The following is a 24,694-nucleotide window of genomic DNA, read 5'->3' on the forward strand; positions in this document are numbered from 1 at the left end:
CTCTGGCAAAATAACATTAAATGTTGCAAGTTTGAATAGAAACAAATGACAAACTGACCAGTTAGATTTTGAAAGTGTTCAGAAATGACAAATTGGTGCAATTAATAGAGAACTGACCTCAAAGCCAGGAAGGTCTGGGTTTAGATTTTACCTGTGCAACATAACAAGTTTATGTGACTCTGGACAAGTCATTTAACCTCTTTTTACTCTATGCAGCTCTTTAAGACTATGTTTCAGAGAAAGTACAGACCTACATTGGTAGATGTTTCATCACCAGTGCTCTGAACCAATGAAATCACAGATTTACTCCCCATATACCTTTTTATCATTGAAGGAAAACAGATAAAACTCTTTGGTCCACAACCTCACCCCTACAAAATTGCAATAATAATAATAGATTCTGTAAAATTCTTATATCCTTCATCAGTAGATAAAATACATCATGAAAGGGATTACAAATCAATATTCAATATCATATTAATGTAAAATGATGATTTTATCATTTTTCAAACATGAGGAAGAGAGTGCTTTGTTAAAATTACATTTCAAACTCATCTTACATTTTATATTAAGTACTTAGCAGCATGAAATACAATATGTGAATTTAGTAAATTACTACTGTTCTATTTGTAAAGAGGTGAAGGGAAAGCTAAAGAAATAATTTATACTTTAAACTAAATATAATAAAAACAGTTCTAGAAGTCTTAATAACTGATTAATTTAATTATCAACTATGATTCAAATGACTGATAATGAAGAATGCTGTCTACCTCAGGACAAAAATATGATAGGCTAATATGCAGATTAAGAAATAGATTTTTGAATATGACCAATGTGGTCATTTATTTTATGCGTCTCTGCTTTTGAGTGTATTATGTAATTCTTTCTGTATTCCTTTTGTTCAATTAGTGGATGGAAAAGATTGGGAGAAAGGAAAAAAAAATAGATGAGAGAGACAGAGACAGAGAAACAGATAGACAGAAAGACAGAAACAGAGACAGAAAGAAATGGATGGATGGATGGATGGATGGATGGATGGATAAATGGAATAATGTCCAGTGCTAGACTTGATTTTAGGTATTTAAAGAACAGCAATATAATTATTTTATAATATGTTAAATATTTAAAGATCTAATTCATTTTCTGAGTTTAGTAGTAACAAAATTTAAACCTGAATCTTACAGAGATATTTTTAGTCACTGTGAAAGTTTGGTCTTGGGTTGTTTCAAACATGTCTGACTTTATGTCCTTATTTGGGGTTTTCTTGGCAAAGATATCATTTCCTTTTTCAGCTCATTTTACAGATAGGGAAACTAAGGCAAACAGAGTTGAGACTTGTCCAGTATCACACAGCGAGTGTCTGATATCAGCTTTAAATTCAGGTCCTAACTTCCCCCCAACTGTGAAAATTAGAACTTTTGAGAAGCATACTTTGTTATTTTATGGTATTAAGCTATAAAAGAGAAAGTTTAGATTGATCAGATTTCTATTATTTGGTTGAACAAAATGAAAATTAAAGTAAAGTATTTCATCAATTTATTTCATAGGTCAGTAATGTCAGTAAAGTTGACTCTAGATTTCACTTCTGTTTTTTGGAAAAGGCAAATAATTGGATAATTGGGGTGGGGGGTGGAGCCAAGATGGCGACAAGAAGAGATCTAGTCTTAGGAGCTCTCTGATAAAACTCATAAGCTAAGGACTCTAAATAAACTTTCGAGAGACAGAAACCACAAAGGGACCCAGTGAGGCATTTCTCCTACTCAAGTTAACCTGGAAAAGAGCAAAAAGGCTCTGCTCCCCAGGGTCGGAGGGGTGGCCCACCAGAGGGGTGGCCCACCAGAGCCAAAGAAGTTCAGCCTCCCGGAGGCAGCCCCAGGGCGCTGGGAGCTGTGGCTCACAGATACGGGGGAGTCTCCTGAGCTGCACCCCAGGGAGCACCGGCACAAAGTGGGGGAACAGCGGGGGACCTCTGCCAGAGCCAGCACAAGGAGCCCAGCCCTCAGGGCACACAGCCAGCAGCTTGGTCTTTCTGCAGCCTAGACCTGGAAACAGAAGCAGGTGGAGCCAGTAAGCAGGAGCCCCCAGGGCATGAGCCCATTGAGCTGAGGGAGGGGAATGAAGAGAGAGAGAGACTGCAGAGCTCTGTCCTCAGCCCCAGGAACATGACTCTGGGGATCTGACCACATTCAGATCCTGATCACAGTATAGGCCGCCCATAGAGCAGCAGCGGCCCCCCCACCTCGGCTGCATGGCAGAGAAGGGGGCACTTATGGTCATTCACAGACCAGGAGGGAGGACAGAGCCTCACACACTGAAACCCTTGTGGGAGTGTCCCAAAAGCTCAGGAAGCACCCCAAAACCAGGCCCAGGCTGGGCAAATGAGCAAGCAGAGAAATAAGAGGAAGACTATTGAGAAATATTTTAAAATGAGCCCAAGAAGGAGGATCAAAACACTCAGTCTGAAGATGAGGAAGCACAAGCTCCTGCATCTAAAGACTCCAAGAAAAGCAGAAATCGGGCTCAGGCTATGATAGAGCTCAAAAAAGACTTTGAAAATCAAATGAGGGAGTTAGAAGAAAAACTGGGAAAAGAAAGGAGAGAGATGCAGGAAAAACATGAAAATGAAGTCAGCAGCTTAGTCAAGGAAATCCAAAAAAATGCTGAAGAAAATAGCATGCTAAAAACCAGCTTAGGTCACATGGACAAAACAGTTCAAAAAGTTATTGAGGAGAAGAATTCTTTAAAAAGCAAAACTGGCCAGATGGAAAAAGAGATAAGAAAACTCTCTGAGGAGAACAAATTCTTCAGACAAAGAATAGAACTCAGAGAGATTGATGAATTTACCAGAAATCAGGAATCAATACTTCAAAACCAAAAAAATGAAAAATTAGAAGAAAATGTGGAATACCTCACTGAAAAAACAACTGATATGGAAAACAGACTTAGAAAAGATAATTTAAAAATTATTGGACTACCTGAAAGTCATGATCAGGAAAAAAGCCTTGACATCATTTTCAAAGAATTACTACAGGAAAATTACCCTGATATTCTAGAAGCAGAGGGCAAAATAGAAATGGAAAGAGTCCACCGATCCCCCCCCCCCCCGGAGAAAGAGATCCTAAAAAACCAACCCCTAGGAATATTATAGCCAAGTCCCAGAACTCCCAAGTCAAAGAGAAAATATTACAAGCAGCCAGAAAGACACAATTCAAATATCATGGAGCTGCAGTCAGAATCACACAGGACTTAGCAGCAACTACATTGGAAGCTGCTAGGGCTTGGAATACAATATACTGGAAGGCAAAAGAGCTTAGAATGCAGCCAAGAATGAACTACCCAGCAAGGCTGAATGTCCTCTTCCAGGGAAAAAGATGGACTTTCAGTGAACCAGGGGAATTTCAAATGTTCCTTTTGGAATAGCCAGAGCTGAACAGAAGGTTTGATCTTCAGATACAGGACTCAGGTGAAGCATGGAGATTGAAGGAGAGGGGGGCAATATGAGGGACTTAATGAGGATGAAATGCATGTATAGAAAAATGATACTGATAATATTCATATGAACCTCATTTAATAGAGCAGGTAGAGGGAGCTTTTATAGTTGAAGCACAGGAGAAAGCTGAATTCAAAGATAAAATATGGTATAAAAATGAAGTCAATAGGAAAAAAGGGAAATGGAATGGGAGAAAGAAAAAGGAGAGGGGGAATAGTCCAAGATATTTCACATAATAAGATTTTTTTTATTACAATGATATGGAAGGGGGGAGGCAAGGGGGAATGAGGGAACCTTTGCTCTCATCAGAGATGGCTAGGAGAGAAAACAGCAAATATACTCAATGGGTTATAGACACCTGTAGTAAGAAGGAGGGGGGAGCAGGGGGAAGGGGGGGTGAATAAAGGAGAGGATGGACCATGGGGGGGACAGTGGTCAGATATATCACATTTTCTTTTTTACTTCTTGCAAGGGGCTGGGATTGGAAGGCCTGTCCAGGACCATAGGGCCAGGTGGATTCTGGGCCTAACGGGTGGCATGGGGGCTCAGGGCTTCTTGGCCCCAGGACCAGGGATCTGTCTGCTGCGCCACTCAGCAACCCTACAGCAGAGTCAGAGTGAAAGGAGAGAGAAAATATAGTACACAGTAGTGGAGAAATAAGAAAGGAGGGAGTTGCGATCAGCAATGGCAACATTGGAAAACTATGGAAGTAACTTTTGTGATGGACTTATCATAAAGAATGCGATCCACCCATGACAGAGTTGTTGGTGTTGGAACACAGACTCAAGCACATTTTTTGTTATTATTGTTTGGGGGAGGGTGCAGGGCAAGTGGGGCTGGGTGGCCTGCCTGGGGCCACATAGCAGGGTAATATTTGGGTGTCTGGGGCCGGATTTGGACCCAGGTGCTCCTGGCTCAAGGGCCAATGCTCTGTCTGCCACCCAGCCACCCCTACTATTATTACTATTTTATTTTATTTTGGGTCTTTTTTTTCCTTCTTTTTGGTTTTTGCAGGGCAGTGGGGATCAGGTGGCTTGCATGTCACATGGCTGGGTGATTGTTGGGCTTACTAGGCTGGATATGGACTCTGGTGCTCATGGCTCCAGGGCTGGTGCTAATTCCATTGTGCCACCTGGCCCTAACTTCAATTATTACTATTATTTTTTTTCTCTCCCCTTTACTTTTTTTCACCCAAGCAAGTCTATCTATATTCATGGGGGGGGGGGGGTATTTTGTTTACTTGTAAACAAGACTATTTTATTAATGTAAAAAAAACATTTGTACAAAATGAGAATAAAAAAACAAATTTAAAAAAAGAAAAGGCAAATAATTAAACTAAAGGAAGAGAAAAAATTAATGAATAATCTGTCTTCTCTGTCTTTCTACCTTTTCTATCCCTCTTTTACTTGTCCTGATGGGCTGCTATCAGAGAGCATAAATAGAATCAGAGGAGCATCACAATCAGCTTGTTGATGGACATAGGACCTTTAGGAGGTGAGAGCAGGAAGAAAATCCCTTTATCTTGAACCTCATTTGAGGAACAAAAGTGCAACATAGACCCAAGATAATTTTTGTTTAGCATGGTATGTTACTATAACTGTTTTCATTGGTACAGGTTATTGTTTCCATTATGTTTTATAGCAGCATTTCTGAATTCACTAATAATTCTGTGCATGTAATTTTTGACTATATAAATGGCTGTACATTATTGTTAACGGAATATGAGAAATCCACTGTGCTTTGGGTTTAACTTGACAGTCCATGGAGGCTTAAATTTAGCACAGAGATGGTATATAATTCTACAAATGTTTCAACTCTTGCCATTTTGCTTCTAGTCACTGCCCATACCCAAAATCTGTTATAGTGTATAAACCAAAAACTTCTTTTGCTTTTTAACTTTGCTTCATATAACAAATCAGTTCTCATAAATGCTGATCTTGGGGACAGCTAGGTGGCACAGTAGATAGAGCACTGGCCCTGGAGTCAGGAGTACCTGAGTTCAAATCCAGCCTCAAAAACTTAATAATTACCTAGCTGTGTGGCCTTGGGCAAGCCACTTAACCCCATTGCCTTGCCAAAAAACCTAAAAAAAATTTTTTTTAAATTAAATGCTGATCTTGGGCACATGGTTAATACTGATTTTATGTAGTCTTGTGATCTTTCAAAAATAAAAAGCTTCCTTAATAAGATTTTACCCATGGATTTCTAAATTAAATGATGGACTAGACTGTAGGTTCACATAATAAAATGAAGTGATTGGAATCACATCATGATCCAAATGCCTCTGAAAGCCACCTTCCCTCTCTTTTCCATTCTACTCTTATCTTTTCACCTGTCTCACTCTGCCTCTTAGCAGATGATGAAATTTTATAGTTGGTCCCATTCCTTTTCTCTACAATTCTTTATATGTTTAATATCAGTAATTTTAGTTAGAAAATAGCATCTAGCCACAATCTTTCATGGCACATCTTAGCTTTTAAAATGAAGACAAATAGCCTCAGCTGTGTCTGTGATGAGGAAGGATCCTTACAGTCACATCACTATCGTGCCTCTGGACAGGAATATGAGGTACCATTTTCCTCCTTTCTGGGGTTTTTTCTCTAATTCAAGATAGGATTTTTTAGATAGTAGAATTACTTAGTTAGAAGGAGATTCATTTCTTTAATTCTTTCATTTTACTCAATCATAAGGGACAAAAGAGCTAAAGCATCCTCCTTTTGTTTTTACAGAAAACAGTGTCAGAACAGCTTCAGAAATGCTATTCCCATGATCAGATCTACATCTATGTTGGAGATATACTCATTGCAATTAATCCATTTCAGAATTTGGACCTTTATTCCACAAAGGTATGAAAAAATGACTTGTATTCTCTCATTTTGATCAAATGTTCTTTGTAACCCTTTTTTTTGGTGGACAGAGGGTTCTGAATCTTTGATTTTATTAAAATATAGGAAACTCCTAGTGTAAAACCTTAGCCCTCATAGAGTTTAAATTTTAAATGATCACCCAGAGCACTAAAAGATTAGGGAATTTACTTAAGGTCAATCAGTTCAGTATGTATGAGAGGCAGGATTCGAATCCAACCCTTCCTTGCTCCAGGAAGGACAAGTTTTCTATGCATTATGCAAACTGCCTTTAGAAATACTGCCTATGATCATTTCAATCAGCATATTGAAAGAAAAAACACTCTTTATTCAAGATATTATTGTGATGCAGAGTCAGCTTTGAACACAGGAAGATCTAGGTACAACTTCTGCCTCTGACACATATTGGTTGTGCTCCCTCTGGGCAAATCAGTATTCTAGGCAACTCAGTAAAACTCTTAAATTTCAAAAGGATGCCAAGCTGCATTGGTAGAGGGACTTTCCACATCTGGGTGTACCACATACTGATGAAATTACAGGTCCAGTCATACATAGGATAGTCAAGATTTTCTCTTGCTTTTAAATTTCAAGGTATAATTGTGAATAATTCAGGAGATCTACTTAAAAAACCTAACCCACAAGTAAAGGTGCATTCTGATTTGTTTTGTCTTCTTTCCCCTCTAGCATTCAAAACTCTATATTGGAGCAAAGCGAACTGCCAACCCTCCCCACATCTTTGCAGTGGCAGACTTAGGCTATCAGTCCATGGTAACATATAATTCAGATCAGGTAAGGCTATTCTCTTCTCAGTTGGCATTGATTTCATGTGTTTCAGAGGATAGAGCATAGGTCAGAGTCAAGAAGTCTTGAGTTCAAATGTGACCTCAGATATTTACTCTTAGTTTCATCTCCTGCAAAAGAGGAATAAGCATACATCTACCTCCCAGGATTATTGCAAGGTTCAAATGAGATAATAATCCTAAAGTGCTAGCACTGTGCCTGGCCCATCATAAGCACTATTTAAATGTTAGCTATTATTATAGCGAACAGGTGCCAGATTAAAACTCATTGAAAATATAGATTTCAGCTCCCTTTCTTCTCTTCTCTTCTCTTCTCTCTCTCTCTCTCTCTCTCTCTCTCTTTCTCTTTTAACCATGCAGTGTATTGTCATTTCTGGAGAAAGTGGGGCTGGAAAGACTGAAAGTGCCCATCTCTTAGTGCAGCAGTTAACTGTTCTTGGAAAGGTAAGCTGCTTCACATACACACACACACACACACACACACACACACACACACACACACACACACACACACACACACTCTTGTAGAGGTAGGGACTGAATAAGTGACTTCTCTGGTTCACAGAACTGGCAGGTAAGGAGACTGCTTTTTACCAACACTGACCAGCTCCCTCTCAAACTTGGTGGTTGAGAGTTTCTTTGGAACCATGGAAGATTATGTGACCTGCCCAGAGTCACAGTCAGGAAATAGCAAGGACAGACTGAGCTAGATGTGTCCTTGTTTTGAAAGTATCTATCATACCATCAACCTGACCAGTTCAAGGGGGATAGATCATTAGATGGAGAGCTATGAGAGGGGCTGCCAAAGGAGATCATGGTTCCCCAATCACTGAATGTCTTTAAGCAAAAACTAGATGACACCTGGGGGAGGGAAGGGGTAACATGTAACAGGGGTTATTGTTTAGTTACTTGATTTTCTTGAACATCTCTTTCAGTTTTTTGTTCCTATGAATCTAAGAGGTAGGCAAATCAAATATTATTTTCACTATTATTCAAGGAAGAAGCAGTGTAGAGAGGCCAAATACTTTGGTTGAGATCCCAAAGCTCATTATCTGGGAAAGGGTCCTGAGTTTCCACTTGTCAGATATGCTACACGCTGTTGGAGGTTGGTGGGGGGGCTGAAGGCTAACTCCATGACTGGTGAGGTCCTTTCCAAATCCAAAATTCTGTGAGATTAATATTTGAACATATATTCTGACAGGCAGCTAAGTGGCACAGCAGATAGAGTGTTAGCCTAGAGTTAGAAAGACCTGAATTCAAATTCAGTCTCAGAAACTTACTAGCTTTGTAACTCTGGACAAATCACTTAACAAGAGTCTCAGAAAACTGTAAACCATTTTAGAATTTTTTCAGAAGCAAAACCCAAATGAAATCACAAAGAGTCAGACACAATTAATGACTCAACATTCTATGTCCAAATGCAATGCCATTTCCTTGCATTCTGGTGATTTGATATATATATAATATACATTTTACATTTAGGTTGAACAGTTTTCAAGCTCATGAATAAAATATGAAAAAATAATAATTTGTATATCAAAAAGATTTAAATTTATTTAGTGCAGGTGTTATACACATCTACATATTTTTGTATACATGCACATATTATTAAAACTTCCTCTCTGTTTTATGCTTTCTTTTATCCAGGCTAACAACAGAACTCTACAGGAGAAGATTCTCCAAGTGAATAATCTGGTGGAAGCTTTTGGCAATGCCTGCACTATTATTAATGATAATTCAAGTCGTTTTGGAAAATATTTAGAAATGAGTTTCACCTCCACTGGAGTTGTGATAGGAGCTCAGATTTCAGAATACTTACTTGAAAAGTCCAGAGTTATCCACCAAGCTATGTAAGTGTATAGAAAATAAGCACAGAGTTTGTGAACTATAAGCATGGGTACCAGTGAAATAGAAAGGCGATCTCTTAGTCTCTTACTACCTGACTGCCCTTATACCATTTCCAGTCATACCCGCTTTGTGCCACTGCTTTTACTCAATACATCATTGGCCATTTGTTATAGCTGACTCACTCCCACCATGTGCCTTTTTTCATTGTCCTTAGGTGATCTCTGATTTTAATTCTTCAGGTACTGGTATTTCATGACTTGTTTCTATAAAATTCCTTTGGAAAAATATTGATGTTTAAAAGATGGGCCTCTTAGAGAGAAACTTGAGGTCATTAAAAGTGTTGGTCATATTCATTAAGTCAACCTAGTTTGCTTTTCCATTTATTTCAAGTTCAATTCATTATCCATCCAATTTTTTCTTTCCTTTTTTCTCTCCTTCCATTTTTCTTTCTTGTTACTCTTCCTCCTCCTCTTCATCATCATCATCATCTTCCTCTTCTTCTACTACCTACTTCTATTTTCTCCTTTTTCTTCTTGTTCTTCTCTCTCTTTTCTCTTTGTCTCTGTCTCTCTCTGTGTCTCTGTCTCTCCAGTGTCTGTCTGTCTGTCTGTCTCTCTCTCTCTCTCTCTCTCTCTCTCTCTCTCTCTCTCTCTCAAACACCACAGAGAATAAAACTCTGTGATTTGATCAATTGATCAACAAGACAGAATTTCAAATGTGGACATTGGAGAAATCATAAGCCACTTTGATTTGCTCAGTCCTGTAGCTGGGATGATTGAAGGTCAAATTGACTGCAAAGGCAAATTGGACTTGATGAAGGGACCAAATGAAAAAATTCTATACAATTAAAAATATCCCAAAATGAAATAGGCTACTTCAGGAAGTAATGGGCTGCCTTTCATTCTTGACAAAAGCAAAGACTGGAAGATGACTTTCAAGTGTATTTTAGTTGAGATTCCTTTAAAGTTATAGGTTGGAAAACATGATCACCGAGGACCCCTCTATGTCTGTGGATCTATAACCTTTATTCTGTAATTTGGGATTTGGGAATATGTCTTGTCTGAAATTTTTATCTGCTCTGTCCTAGCTTTGTATTCTGTTCATCATAGTAATTAACATAGGTACATAATAAATGTTGAATTAAATTGAATTTGATGCTTAGGCACTGGAGACTAAGTATAGGCAGACATATAATCTAGCTATAGTGTCTTTGTTGTAGTTTTCTGATAAGCTGGATGGATTGGATATGGTAGAGTTGGTTTTTTTATTTACTTTTTTTAAGCAAAATTTTTCTCTTGCTAATTGATTCCCAAGCTACTTTAGGAAAACTACTCATGTCATTGCATTTCTTATGTTGGTGTGTTATGCCAAAATGTGACACGATACAGCTTTTCAACTCTATTTTAGATCTTGGTTAAAAAAAATGTGATTTATCATAGTAATATTTCATATGGTCAAGTCCAAGATAAAAATTGCCATGTTAAATATGAATGCATTCTTTTAGAATATAGTTAACCTCCAGAGGTCACGTTGTAACCATTTCTGGGGCAAGGGAGTCTAAGAAGTATCAATCTCATTTTACAAAGGAGAAAATGAGGCACAGATTGGTTAAATAATATGCTCAGAATAACATGGACAATAATCGGTGAAGTTTTAAACTGTCTTCTATTACCCAGTACTGTCTTCTCTATACCATTTATTTTTGATGTAAAGCTCTATTTGACTATAATATGTTGTACTAAATTTATAGAGAACCATGGCAGTAAAATATTTTAATTATAAGTTTTTAAATAACATCTTTTAAAAAACTTTTTATTGTTATCTTGGTTTTTACTTGACATCATTTATGAACACATTTCTCTTCTACTCAAGAAATCAATTGTAACATACTTTTTTAAATAAAAAAATGGTTCAACAAAACTAGCACATCAATTATATCTGCCAGTTTATGCAGCATTCTATAGCAATAGCCTCTTCTCATAATTCTTCTCTAAAGCTGCTCAGGCATTAAAATCACACAGAATAGTTCTATTTTAAAAATTCATCTGAATTACATTATTATCATTATTATTATTATTATTATCATCAATTTATTATTATTATTGTCAATGTATATACTTTTCTTGATTCTGCCTATTTCACTCTGAAGTGTTCTCAAATATCTCTGAACTCTTCAAATTCATAGTTTATTATTGTATATTACTATTCCATTATATTCATATACTGGCATTGGGTTAGCCACTTCCAAAGTTTGTGGTCACCTATCTGTTTCCCTTTCTCTGCTAAACAGTAGTTAGGTAGCACAGGTAGAGTCCTGGGGCATGGAGTCAGGAAGATTTGACAGTCACTTAATCCTGACTGCCTCAGTTTCCTCATCAGTAAAATGAACTGCAGAAGGAAATGGAAAACAGCTCCATTATCTTTGCCAAGAAAACCTCTAAAGGGATCACAGAGTTGGACATGATTGATAATAACTAAACAACGATAATACTAACATAAAAAGCACTACTATGGATGCTTTAATATAGATATAGATAAATATATCCTTCCTGTATTTAATCTCATTGGGAAAGATGAATGGTATCCATGTTTTTTAGAGTTACTACTTTATATTTAATAATCTCTATTTTATTCTATTGTATATTGTTTTATACTACTCTATAGTAAAATGGTAATATATATTATTTTAAGATGAACAGAGTTTTACTGAAACTTGGTTAAATTGTAGTATCTTAGTAATGGACTTTTTATAATGACTCGAAAGAAAGCAGATTTACATATACCCTTCCTACTTACCAAATATGTCATGAATACTGCTAGGTGACCTTGAAGTTTTCCTTCTAATTCAGAAATGTTGTGATTCAGTGCTGAATAATTTTGATCCATCATTTAACTTCTCAGAATGAAAGTAGCTTCACCTATGAAATGGAAATGGCCTACTATAAACAAGGGCGACCCAAGATATGGGGAAAAATATAAAGCATTGTTCCAGAAAAACTATTGTGAAATCTGATTCTAACATTTTAGACCAATACCTTATACTTTATCCTTGAAAAAATTCAAAATGTCTCAATGACAGATATGTGGTCAATGAATATAAAAATAATTAATGTTAATAGTTATGAGTAGAATAGTGAACAATTATGTAGTGACAAAGTTTGCAAAGACTAAAAAGTTATCTTTTTTATTTTCACTATTATCCTGGTTTTTAGGTATCATTATTATCCTCATTTGTACTGAGGCAGACAGAGATTGTATTGCCTGTCCAGAATCATACAATCAGAAAACATCTCAGGCAGAATTTAAACTCAGGTTTTCCTGACTCCAAATTAAATGATATTCCCACTACACTCAAAAGAAGAAATAAAAGTTATTAAAAGACATGTAAAAATATGTTCCAACTCACTAAAAATAAGATAAATGCATGTCAAAAAGAAATCTGAGGTTCTATCCTATATTCATCATATCAGCAAACATGACTAAAAAATGGAATTGTTGGACAAGCTATGAAACAAAAGGTAAACTTTGGTAACTTTTGTTTGAGCTAAAAGTTGCCCAACTATTATGGAAGCAATTTGTAAGTATACTTAAAATGTCATTAATTGTACATGCCTGTTGATATAATGATATCATTATTAGAATTTTACCATAAAAAACAGAGGGAAAGGAACCATATATGTAAAAAATATTCATGGTAGCATGTTTTCTTACAGCAAAAGACTAGAAACAAAGAGTATGTCCATTAATTAGGAAATTACTGAAACAAATTATGGTCATCTAAATATATTGGAATATTATTGTACTATAAGAATTAATTTTTTAAAAAACATTTGGGGGCAGCTAAGTAGTGCAGTGGATAGAGCACCAGCCCTGGAGTCAGGAGTACCTGAGTTCAAATCTAGCTTCAAACACTTAATAATTACCTAGCTGTGTGGCCTTGGGCAAGCCACTTAACCCCATTTGCCTTGCAAAAAAAACTAAAAAAAATTGTAGCAATTTTATTTAAAGTTTAGTTTTGAGTTACAAATTCTATGGTGCCTCTTTCTATATCCTCCTGCCTCCCTGAGATATAGGCAAAAAAGTTTTCATTTTAATAATTTTGTATAAGAAGACTAAAAAGAAAAATGAAAGAAAGTGAAAAATAGCATGATTCATTCTGTATTCAATCAATATTAGTTCCTTCTCTGAAGATGGATAGGCTGCTTCATTAATCCTCTGGAATTGTCTTGGCTCATTGTATTGCTGAGAATAGCTAAGTCATTCACAATTCTTCATAGAATAATACTGCTGATACTGTGTACATTCTCCTGATTCTATTTACTTCATTATGCATCATTTCATGTGAGTTTGTCAAGGTTTTTCTGAAATTATCCAGCTTGTCATTTGATGGACATCCTTTTGATTTCCAATTCTTAGCCACAAAAATTGCTGCTATAAATATTTTTGTACAAATAAGTCCTTTTCCATTTTCTAGATATCTTTGAAATATAGTTCTAGCAGTGGTATTGCTGGTTCAAAAGGTATGTGCAAGTTTTATAGCCCTTTGGACAGAATTCCAAATTGATCTCCAAAATTCATCAGTTCACATGTCCACCAACAATCCTTTAGTGTCCCAGTTTCCCCATTACTCTAACATCTAAGCATTTTCCTTTTTTTCATCATATTAGTCACTTCAGTTTACCCAGCACTTTTTGTCAAATAGAGTTTTTGTTACAAAATTGTGTATATGTGGATTTATCATGACTAGGTTATTAGCACCTAATCTATTCCATTGATCCACCACACTATTTCCTAACCAGCACTAATTTTAGTAAATTTCCACTTTATAATTCAATTTGATATCTAGTACACCTATTTCTTTTGTAGTTTTAATTGATTCCTTTGATAATCTTGAGTTTTTGTTCTTCCACATGAATTTTGTTACTATTTTTTCTAGTTCCCCAAAATCATTTTTTAGGTTAAGATTGTCATTTTGATTATTTTGACTCAGTCTACTCATGATCAATTAACAGTTTTCTAATTGTGTAGATCTGACTTTATTTGTGTGAAAAGTGTTTCATAATTGTGTTTATGTAGTTTCTGAGTTTGTCTTTGCTGGTAAACTCCCAATATTTTATGATGTCTATAATTATTTTAAATAGAATTTCTCTATCTCTTGCTGCAGCATTTTGTTGGTAATGTAGAGAAATGCTTATGATTTATTTGGGTTTATTTTGTGTCCTGCGACATTGTTAAAATTGTTAATTGGGTTTTAGTTGATTCTCTAGGTTTTTCTGAGTATACCATCATTTTATTTGCAAAAAAGTGATTGTTTTGTTTCCTCATTGCCTATTCTAATTACTTTAATTATCCTTAAAGATATACCTTTACTATAGGGTTCATAAGCTGCTTCGCTGTTCCTAGATCAATTCTGAAGTACTTTTCCAGTTTTATTTGGAGGGGAATTTGGGAGGGTGTAAAAGGGCTCCTTCATCATTCCGCTATCTTGTCACAGAAGTCCAAATAATTTATTAAAGGAACAATTCCAGAGAAACCTTGGGGAACTTATATGATTGATGGATAGTGAAATTAACAGAAATCAGAAAAATATAGCTATATAGAATATGAAATAATAAAATAATACAGCATTGATAAATTTTAAGAATTCTGATCAATTCAATGATCATGAATGATTCCAGAAAAATGAAGATAAAGAATGCTTCTCACTTTTTGGTAGAGAGGTAGCAAATCGTAGGTATAGAACAGGGAATACATTTTTCAGATATGACCAGTGCAACAAATTTATTTTGTTGAATATAAATATTTATTTATTTATCATATAAATATTTTATTTGTTTTTCAACTACAAACAATGGTAGTTTCTACCAGTCATTTTTACAAGGTTTTGAATTTTATAATATTTCTCCCTCCCTCCCTCCCTCCCTCCCTTCCCTTCCACTCTCCCCACCAATAGAAGGCAATCTGAATTAGGCTTTAACATTTGCAACCATGATAAGCATAGATCGAAATTGAATGTGTTGTAAGAGAAGAATCAAATCCAAAAGGAAGACACAAAACATTTGAGATAGTAAAAATACATAACATAGAAGATGACATTTAAAAATTGAAGATAATAAGCTTTTGTCATTGTTGAAATTCTGTAGTTACTTCTCTGGATACAGAAGATATTCTCCATCATAAATCCCCTAAAATTGTCCCTGATTATTGCACTGATGGAATGATCAAGTCCAAAATGGTTGATCATCACCCCATGTTGTTGGTTATACATATATAAAATGTTCTGGACCTGATCATTTCACTAAGCATCAATCCACGAATGTGTTTCCAGGTTTTTCTGAAATTCCTTCCTTCATGATTGCTTATAGAACAACAGTGTTCCATCACATACATATACAGAAATTTGTTTAAACATTCCCCAATTGATGGGCATCCCCTCAATTTCCAATTCTTTGCCAATACAGAAAGGGCTGCTATGAATAGTTTTGTATATGTGGAATATTTACCCTTTTTCATAATCTCTTAAGGGTATAGGTCCACTAGAAATATTGCTGGATAAAAGGGTGTGTACATTTTTATTGCCCTTTGGCATAATACCATATTGCTCTCCAGAAAGATTGGATCAGTTCATAGCTTCACCAACAATGCATTAGTGTCCCAGATTACCCACATCCCCTTCAACATTGATCATCATCCTTTCTGGTCATATTGAGGTATTAGGTGGTACCTCAGAGATGCTTTAATTTGCATCTTTCTAATTAATAATGATTTAGAGAAATTTTTCATATGTCTATAAATAGCTTTGATTTCTTTGAGAATTCTTTGCCTATCCTTTGGCCACTTGTCAATTGGGGAATAACTTGGTTCTTAATAGATTTGACTCAGATCTCTATATAGTTTAGAAATGAGTCCTTTGTCAGAAACACTAGTTGTAAAAATTGTTTCCCAATTTACTGCATTCCTTTTGATCTTGGTTACAGTGGTTTTATTTGTGCAAAAACTTTTCAGTTTAATGTAATTAAAATTATTTGGTTTTTTTATGGTATTCTGTCTCTCTTCTTTGGTCATGAACTATTCCCCTTTCCATTGATCTGACAGATAAACTATTCTTTGTTCTCCTAATTTGCTTATAATATTATACTTTATGTCTAAATCTTGCACCCATTTTGATCTTATCTTGGTATATGAGATCTGAGACAATGGTCTAATCCTAGTTTCTGCCATACTGTCTTCCAATTTTCCCATCAGTTTTTATCAAAGAATGAGTTCTTATCCCAGGATGTTTTGGGTTTATCAAATGTAGATTCCTATAGTTTCCTGCTGTCTCTTTTGCACCTGATCTATTCCACTGATCCACCATTCTACCAGATAGTTTTGATAACTGCTGCTTCATAATATCCGGTATGCCTAGGCTACTTTCTTTTGCATTTTTCCATTAATTCCCCTTGATATTCTTGACCTTGTGTTCTTCATATGAATTTATTTCTATTTTTTTCGCAGTTCACTAAAGTAATTTTTTTGGAAGCTTGATTGGTATGGCACTAAATAAGTAATTTAATTTAGGTGGAATTGTCATTTTTATTATCTTAGCTCAGCCCTTGAGTGACTAATATTTGCTTAATTATTTAGACCTGATTTTATTTGTGTGAAAAGTGTTTATAGTTGTTTTCATAAAGTTTCTGAGTCTATCTTGACAGGTAAACTCACAAGTATCTTATGTTGTCTGAAACTATTTAAATGGGATAGCGTCTATCTCTTCTACTGTATCTTGTTAATAATATATAGAAATGCTGAGGATTAATGTGTTTATTTTCTATCCTGTAACTTTGCTAAAGTTACTAATTGTCAAAAAATAAATAAATAAAGTTACTAATTGTTTCCAGTAGTTTTTTAAGATGATTTTCTAGGGTTCTCTAGTTATACCATCAGATCATCTGTAAAGGGTGGGATTCTAATTCCCCTTCAAATTCCTTCAATTTCTTTTTCTTCTCATTGCTAGAGCTAACATTTCTAATACAATATTGAATAATAGTGGTGATAACAGGCATCTTTGTTTCACCCCGAAGTTATTGGGAATGTTTCTAACCTTATCCCCAATGCATATTATGCTTGTTGATGGTTTCAGATAGATACTGCTTATCATTTTAAGGAACAATCCATTTATTTCTACACTTTCAAGTGTTTTTAGTAGAAATGGGTGCTGTATTTTGTCAAAGGCTTTTTCAACATATATTGAGCTAATCATATGATTTCTTTTAGATTTGTTATTGATATAATCAATTGTAGTGACAGTTTTCCTTATATTGAACCAACTCTACACTCCTATCATAAATCCTGCTTGATCAGAGTTTATTAGCCTAGTGATAACTTGCTGTAATCACTTTGCTAATATTTTATTTATAATATTTATATCAATATTCATTAGGGAATTGGTCTATAATTTTCTTTATCTGTTTTGACTCTGGTTTAGGTATCAGCACCATATGTGTGTCATAGAAGAAATTAGGCAGAGTTCTATCTTCACCTATTTTTCAAATAGTTTATATAGAATTATTATTTATAGAATTGTTACCTGAATGTTTGATAGATGTGAACTGAACCTGGAGATTTTTTCTTAGAGAGTTAATTGGTGGCTTGTTGAATTTCTTTTTCTAAGACAGGGTTATTTAAGTATTTAATTTCTTCTTCTTTTAACCTGGGAAATTTATATTTTTGTGAATATCTCTCCATTCCACTTAGATTATCAAATTTATTGGCATACAGTTAAGCAAATTGTTTCTGAATTCTTACATTAATTTCCTTCTCATTGTTGTAATACTATATCAAATTTAGCATAGTTTAAAAATGCTTTATGGACTAGATTCATGGTTTCATATATACCCCTCTTCTTCTGTTCTTTATATATCAAAATGTATATTTATGCAGATTATTTTGAAATTATATACAAATAAACAATATTTTCTCTAAAAATTTTAGTCATTTTGGAGCAGTTCAGTTGCCATCAAAATCATGCATTCACATGTTAAACTGTAGAGTTGAAGAAAATTAGCAAATTGCATTTCACCTTTAATTGAATTAAATAAAATCACACTAACCCCCGCCAAAAAAAAGTCTGAAAGTCTATGGCAAAGCAGGTGCAGTATTACTCATTCAGTGTAATAGAAACTACATTCACCAAGCCTGCTATCCTAACATGTTCATTTTGGAGCTCCATGAAAAGATATATGAATGAAAGGTGACAACTAAAAGTCAATAAAACAAAAATTTTAGACTTCAGAGTGAAGAAAACTGGGATGTAAAATTATTTCACTAGCAAAATATAATTGCTTACTATGGAGACATATAAGAAAACTAAGGAGAAAATAAGACCCAAAAGGTGCAAGATCAATTCACATATTCAGTTCAATTCAACAAAGATTTATTAAGCACCTATTATATAAAAGACATTCTGCTATGCCCAGATAATACAAAGACAAAATGGCAAATAGTCTTTACCCTTAAGTTTCTTATGTTATCATAGGGTCAATGTATAATCAATGCAAATAAATAAACATAATAAATTAATAAATAAATGTCTATTTCTGAAGGGGAAAGAGACCAATAATTAATTAGGAAAGGCTCCCATCAGAGATGACTTCTGAGTTGAGCCTTCAAGAAAACCTAGAAATGGCAGTGAGGAGAGAGTACACCATGTGTGTGGGATACAGCCTTTCTGTATACAGTTAAATAGGGAATGGAATTCCAAGTTTGGAGAGCCACAGATTGGCTAGTTTGGGTGAAAGGAAGCAAAGTGAAATACTACTGAAAAGGAAAATTGAGCCAGTTATGGTTTCAGAGAACCATGAGACTTTCCTTCTTTCCATATGTCTTTCTTTCTTGTTAGAGACATGGTAGATTGTGGTCTCAGAAGACAAACATTTTCAGAAATGACAAATGTGTTATTTGTTTTGCTTGCTGATTTGTTTGCTAGAGGGGATTGTTATATTGATGAGGGGTGGGAGGAGAGGATTATTGAGAAGAGCCAGTGATGCAAAAAAAAGAACACCTTAACAGTTAAGGAAGGAAGGAAGGAAGATGGGAAGGGATCAAGGGAAGGAAGGAAGGAAGGAAGGAAGGAAGGAAGGAAGGAAGGAAGGAAGGAAGGAAGGAAGTAAAAAGGGATGTGAGAAGGGAATTTTAATGCTAAGCTGAGGAGTTTATATTTTATCCTGGAGGCAACAAGAAGCAACTAAAAATCTTTTAAGTAGGATAAAATGAGATCAGAAGTAAAAAAGATTATTCTCTTAAGGTGCAGCTACAATATATATTTACATATATACATTTATAAATATACATATACATTTAAATGCATACATGTATATATTTATATACATTGTGAATATATGTAGATACATTATATATGTTCATATATTTATATACATATAAATTCCTTCTTATCAAAATATAGAATTTATGGGTTTAAGTATTATTTTTATTCATATACAAGAGTATATTAATGTTTTAAGGTTGTTCTTAACAAAGATTTTTTTCTGAATAGTAAGCCAATTGTACCACTAATACCAAGATCCATGAGAGAGGGTTGGAACCAACATTTTAATACAAATTTGACTAAACTAGTTTAATAAGTAGTAACTACCTTTCCTTTCTTACTAACATCTCTTTTTTTATTGTTTCAGAGGAGAGAAAAATTTCCATATTTTTTATTACATCTATGCAGGTTTAGCTGAAAAGAAAAAACTGGCCCATTACAAATTGCCTGAAAATAGACCTCCCAGGTAACATAAAGAACTACTCTTTGAGAGATGAAATAATTTTGTTTTCTGATGACTTTTTGTTATAATTTTTCATTCATACATTTTTTCAGATACCTCGAAAATGAACATCTCAGAATGCAGCAAGACTTGCTGAACAACAGTTTCTATAAGTCCCAATTTGAATTAATTGAACAATGCTTCAAAGTGATAGGTTTTACAATGGAGGTGAGTTTTAATGATGATCAAGTCTCTTTTTTAATCAGGAATGAGTAAACACGTGTATAGCACCAGAACTGAACTACGGATTTGTAAGCTCTTAATAAATACTTATTCATTAATAATGACACATATCAAATGGTCATGGACTTGATCTATGTTTTCATATGGTATTCAGATTTCTTTTAGTTATTTTTTACTTCTAAACAACTGCTCCTTCTTGCACTATTTTCATGCATTGCATCGGTTTGTATGAAAAGATAAATTTATTCACTGAGTATTTATTGGACTTAAGATAGACACATTACTTCCTCAGATCATTGATGAGGACAGTCATTGAGTTTTAACTTCCATTTCCTAAGAGATTCCCTTGAAGCCATAAAGGGTTAATATATTCCCTTAAAAACATTTGTTTTATAAGAGATTCAATTTACTCCCTTATGTAAAAATAGCTTAGGTTTACAAAACAATTTATGCCATTCCATAAATTTAGAAAGTTTTATTAGCTGGGCATACCTAAACAATCATAGATAGAAATGCACCATAAAATTACTCAAAATGTTGGTTGTGAAGATAGCAATCCTATTCATTTAGAGGTATGCAGATTTTTTTGTTATTTTCTTGTAATGTTAGCCTCACTTACTTATGTAATCAAAGCTTTTCAGAAGCTGCCTCAGCATAGATGAAGCAGCATGCTGTAACACAAAGATGGAGTTTAAAGTCAGAGGTTCTATACCTCAGTTGTCACCTCTAAAACTGACTAGCTGTATTAGCATGGACAAATTATTTAACCTCTCCAATCCTCAATTTCCATCTCTGCAAAATGGCGACAAGTGTATTACCTGCTTCACTGGAATATTATGCGGAAGGAATGTAAACTGTAAAATATTATCTGAATCTGTAAAGGAATGTAATAACATGAATGTATTATATGAATCTGAATGTATGCAATTATATGTATGTATTTATTTGTATTATATGAATCTAAGTATTATTATTATGCTAAATCTATTATGCTAAATAAATTATTATTACATTAAAATATACTAAAAGGATTCCTTCGCAGTCTTTGAATTTTGACCTGCACTTTTCTTATTTTCTTTCCAAGAAGGTAGGCTAAAGGATTCAAATAATAAATTGACCCTTTTTTCTTTATTCCCATCTCTGTCCTGGCTCCCTATAGATCAGTCCAGTAGAATGGTTTTAATTTTCTAAAGTTGATTTAACATTTACTATATTATTTCTGTATTCTTTGTTTCTATATTTTGACTTCAAGGTTTACTAAAGATCTGACTTCTTGGAATCCTCCAAATATGGAAAATTGTTTTTCCTTGCTAGTTTTGATAATAAATAATTGTGTTGATTTTCACTGCATATTATTTGCTCAAAGGACTAAGCAGAAATTTGTTGTCATATATGTCATGGGATCATATTGTTCTTTAATGCTTGTGGTTAAGCAAACTCAAAAAGAATGTTGGACAAATGTGAATCACTCTCCAAATGGAGAGCTCTAAAACCTTTTATCTAATTATCTGAAAATGCCTTGGAAGTTGAATGTAAATAACTAGTGTTCATATAATCTAAAGATTTGGGGGGGGAGGGATTATTTTTACATCATTTTAGATTTTTATTTTTGTTTCATTATAACATGAAAGTAGACTGTAAGCTCCCCAAGGGTAGGATTCTTTCCTATTTGTCCTTAATCCCCAATGCCTAGCAAGTTTTAGTCACTCAATAAATTCTTGTTGAATTCAATTAGGTTATGAAAAAGCATTTGCATTATCTCTAGAATAGGCCATAATTTTTGCACTATTTTTTTGGTTTCCCATAATTTTTCTTACAGTGGTCCATATTCACATTTAACATCTACATGAAAAAATCATTTATATGTCAGCTACTGTGTATAATCCACCTGATGGAGAAGAAAACACTTCTATTTGGTTTTTTTCTGACATTTGTCAAATTTATAGATCAGGATTTATTGATAGAAATATGTGTTCATAGAAATCATTTTATAAGCATGCATACTGGGAGTTAGTCATCCCACAGGTTGTTTTCATATTGAAAGTTTCTGCTTGGCTTGATATAGCTTCAGTAAGTCATTTCTATTAACTATGAGATCTGTGCTAAATTAAATGCTGAAAACAGAGTAAATAAAAGAAACATGGGTCATATTATATGCCAGTGCTTGAGACAGTGTTACACAAAAGATAGCACATTGGACTTAAAATAAGGAAGACATGAGTTCAAATTCCACCTCAGATAATTACTAGTATTTTCTGATGCTAAGCAAGTCTTGCAACTGAACTCTAGGAGTTTGATGGTCTACCGAGTAGGAACATTGGTACTATGACTGAAGATAATGAATGATGAGAATTCTATGGAGGAGGGAGATGGAATCCCAGCCTTGGAGTGGAGGGAGGTCAATCTAGCCCCAGGGAAGGAAGACCTCCTGCTGACTAGGAAAGATGTACTAAGAAAAGTGAAAAGGAAAATTTAAAGATGTACTAAGAAAAGTGAAAAAGAAATTTTTTTCTCAACGCTTCTGCTCAAGTGCAACATTTTTTCCCCATTCACCCCTGCTTAAATTTTCATTGGGCTTTTTTTCCCAAAAAACACCAAAGAAGGCATAGATGATATCCATTTGCACATAGAGTAGGGATGGAATGAGTACAAGACAAGAATGGTTTGATTGAATAATTATTTTCATTTATCTTGTCCTCTTTGTAATCTATCTATAAACAACAAGTTAATAAATATGTATTAAGTACCTACTATGTACCAAGTGCTGGAAATTCAAAAGAGAGGTAAAATAGAGTCTCTACTTTCAAGGAGTTTACAATCTAAAGTTAACAATATAATTTTTCTTTATTTAAGTTTTAAATTTACAAATAAAATACAGAAATGCATAATGCAAATGCAAAAGAACATATAAAAAACAAAAAAAAATATTATCTCCTTATACAAAGTAGAACAGGAAAAGTGTTATATGTAAAACCATAAATCTGCATTATGTAAAATATTATATATAAATAAATATATAAAATACTATATTCATCCAACTTCTCTGTTTCCCTCTGAACTGCCTTCTGTAATCTGTGAATTTTTAAGATACTTAAATTAACTTCTTTTATTTCTGTTATTCCCCCCTTTCTTCAACTCTATTGTTAACTCCTCTCTCTCTCCCTACAAATCCCTTCATAAAAAATTAAAAACAATTGTAACAAGTTAACAGTTGTCATGTTCCAAAATTTGGGTTTCTTCCTATACCTTGGGTTCATCACCCCTCTGTCAGAAGATAGGTACCATATTTCATCTGTACTCTGTACTTCAAAGCATGGAGCGGGGCAGCCCAATAGTATGCCTTCCCTTTTCCTCCTTAGTGACTAATCTTCCTAAAATATAGACATGGATGAGACTGATGAACATCAATACTTCTTTCTTTTTTTTTTCTCCTAGGAACTTGGAAGTGTATACAGCCTTCTAGCTGCCATTTTAAATGTGGGCAATATCAAATTTTTTTCTGTGGCAACTGAACACCAGATTGACAAAAGTAACATTGCCAACCCAACTGCACTTGAGAACTGTGAGTTATTGTTTTGCTATCATGACTATCTTTTTTCCTCTTCTATATCTTAGTGGAGCATATGAATCATATAATGGTCATTTATATAGAGAGAAACTTTAAAACAATAGCCAGATTCAATTCATATATGAATTAAAAAAACTTTAAATCATATGAAATACTATTAAGAAGTTATTTCTTTTTTTAAACATTTTATTTGTTTTCCAATTATATACAATAATAAATTATACCCATCATTTTTCTCAAGGCTCTGAATTCTACAGTTTTCCCCCCCTCCTCCCTTCCCTCCCCTCCCAAAGGCTGTCTGACAGTCTCTACATTGTTCCCATGCCATACATTGAGAATAAACATAAACCCCCTCCTCCCCAAGAAGATGGGAAATCTCAAGAACAGAAAGGAAAAAAAAAATCGTACTTCAGTCTGTGTTCAGATTCCAATGGCTCTGTCTCTGGGGTGAGTTCCTTTCTTTATCATAAGTCCACCAGAGAAGTTGCTTCTATATTTCCCCTACAGTTGCTATCACTAGCTGTACCTCCATTCTATTTCTCCTTTCTCTCCTTTCATCCTGGCCCTGTTCAAAACTGTGTTGCATCTGAGTACCCTCTCCCTCGATCCTCCCTCTCTTCTATCACCTATTCCCCCCTTCCCTCCCCCCATTTCCCCTCATCATGTCCCTTTCCTCCCATCCTTCTCCAGGCAAGACAAATTTCCTCACCCTATTAAGTGTGTATGCCATTTCCTCCCTGAGCCATTTCCAATGAGAATGAAGGCTCACTCCTTCCCCCTTGCCTTCCCTCCTCCCCTCCATGGAAAAAAAGCTTTTTTTTAATACTCTTATGTGAAATCTCACAGCTTCTTCATCTCCTTTTCCTTCCTTCCAGTACTTTCCCCCATCACCCATTGACTCCATCCCTTTACCACATCATACCATTAAATTCTGCTCCTTCCTATGTCATATGACATAGGAAGGAGCAGAATATAAATATATATATATATATATATATGTATATATATATATACCCCTTCTAACTGCTCTTATAAATGAGAAAGTTCATATGAGTTATCAATATCTTCTTCCCATGCAGGAATACAAATAGTTCAACATCAAGTTCCTCATAGTTAGTCCCTCTCTTCCACTC

The 24,694-nt window shown here is 34.6% G+C and overlaps 1 protein-coding gene across 1 annotated transcript in view; it reads left to right on the forward strand.

Moving 5' to 3' along the window:
• The window catches only part of MYO3A (myosin IIIA), a 259,420-nt gene that overhangs the window by 117,636 nt on the left and 117,090 nt on the right, over window positions 1-24,694 (forward strand). The window contains exons 10-16 of the mRNA XM_074195073.1: window positions 6,220-6,336; window positions 7,039-7,143; window positions 7,515-7,598; window positions 8,802-9,004; window positions 19,676-19,774; window positions 19,864-19,978; window positions 23,429-23,555. Coding sequence (XP_074051174.1) covers window positions 6,220-6,336; window positions 7,039-7,143; window positions 7,515-7,598; window positions 8,802-9,004; window positions 19,676-19,774; window positions 19,864-19,978; window positions 23,429-23,555 — 850 coding nt within the window. The remainder of the gene's footprint in view (window positions 1-6,219; window positions 6,337-7,038; window positions 7,144-7,514; window positions 7,599-8,801; window positions 9,005-19,675; window positions 19,775-19,863; window positions 19,979-23,428; window positions 23,556-24,694) is intronic.

Source organism: Macrotis lagotis, chromosome 7, assembly GCF_037893015.1.
Source record: "Macrotis lagotis isolate mMagLag1 chromosome 7, bilby.v1.9.chrom.fasta, whole genome shotgun sequence".
NCBI classification, from domain to species: Eukaryota; Metazoa; Chordata; class Mammalia; order Peramelemorphia; family Peramelidae; genus Macrotis; species Macrotis lagotis.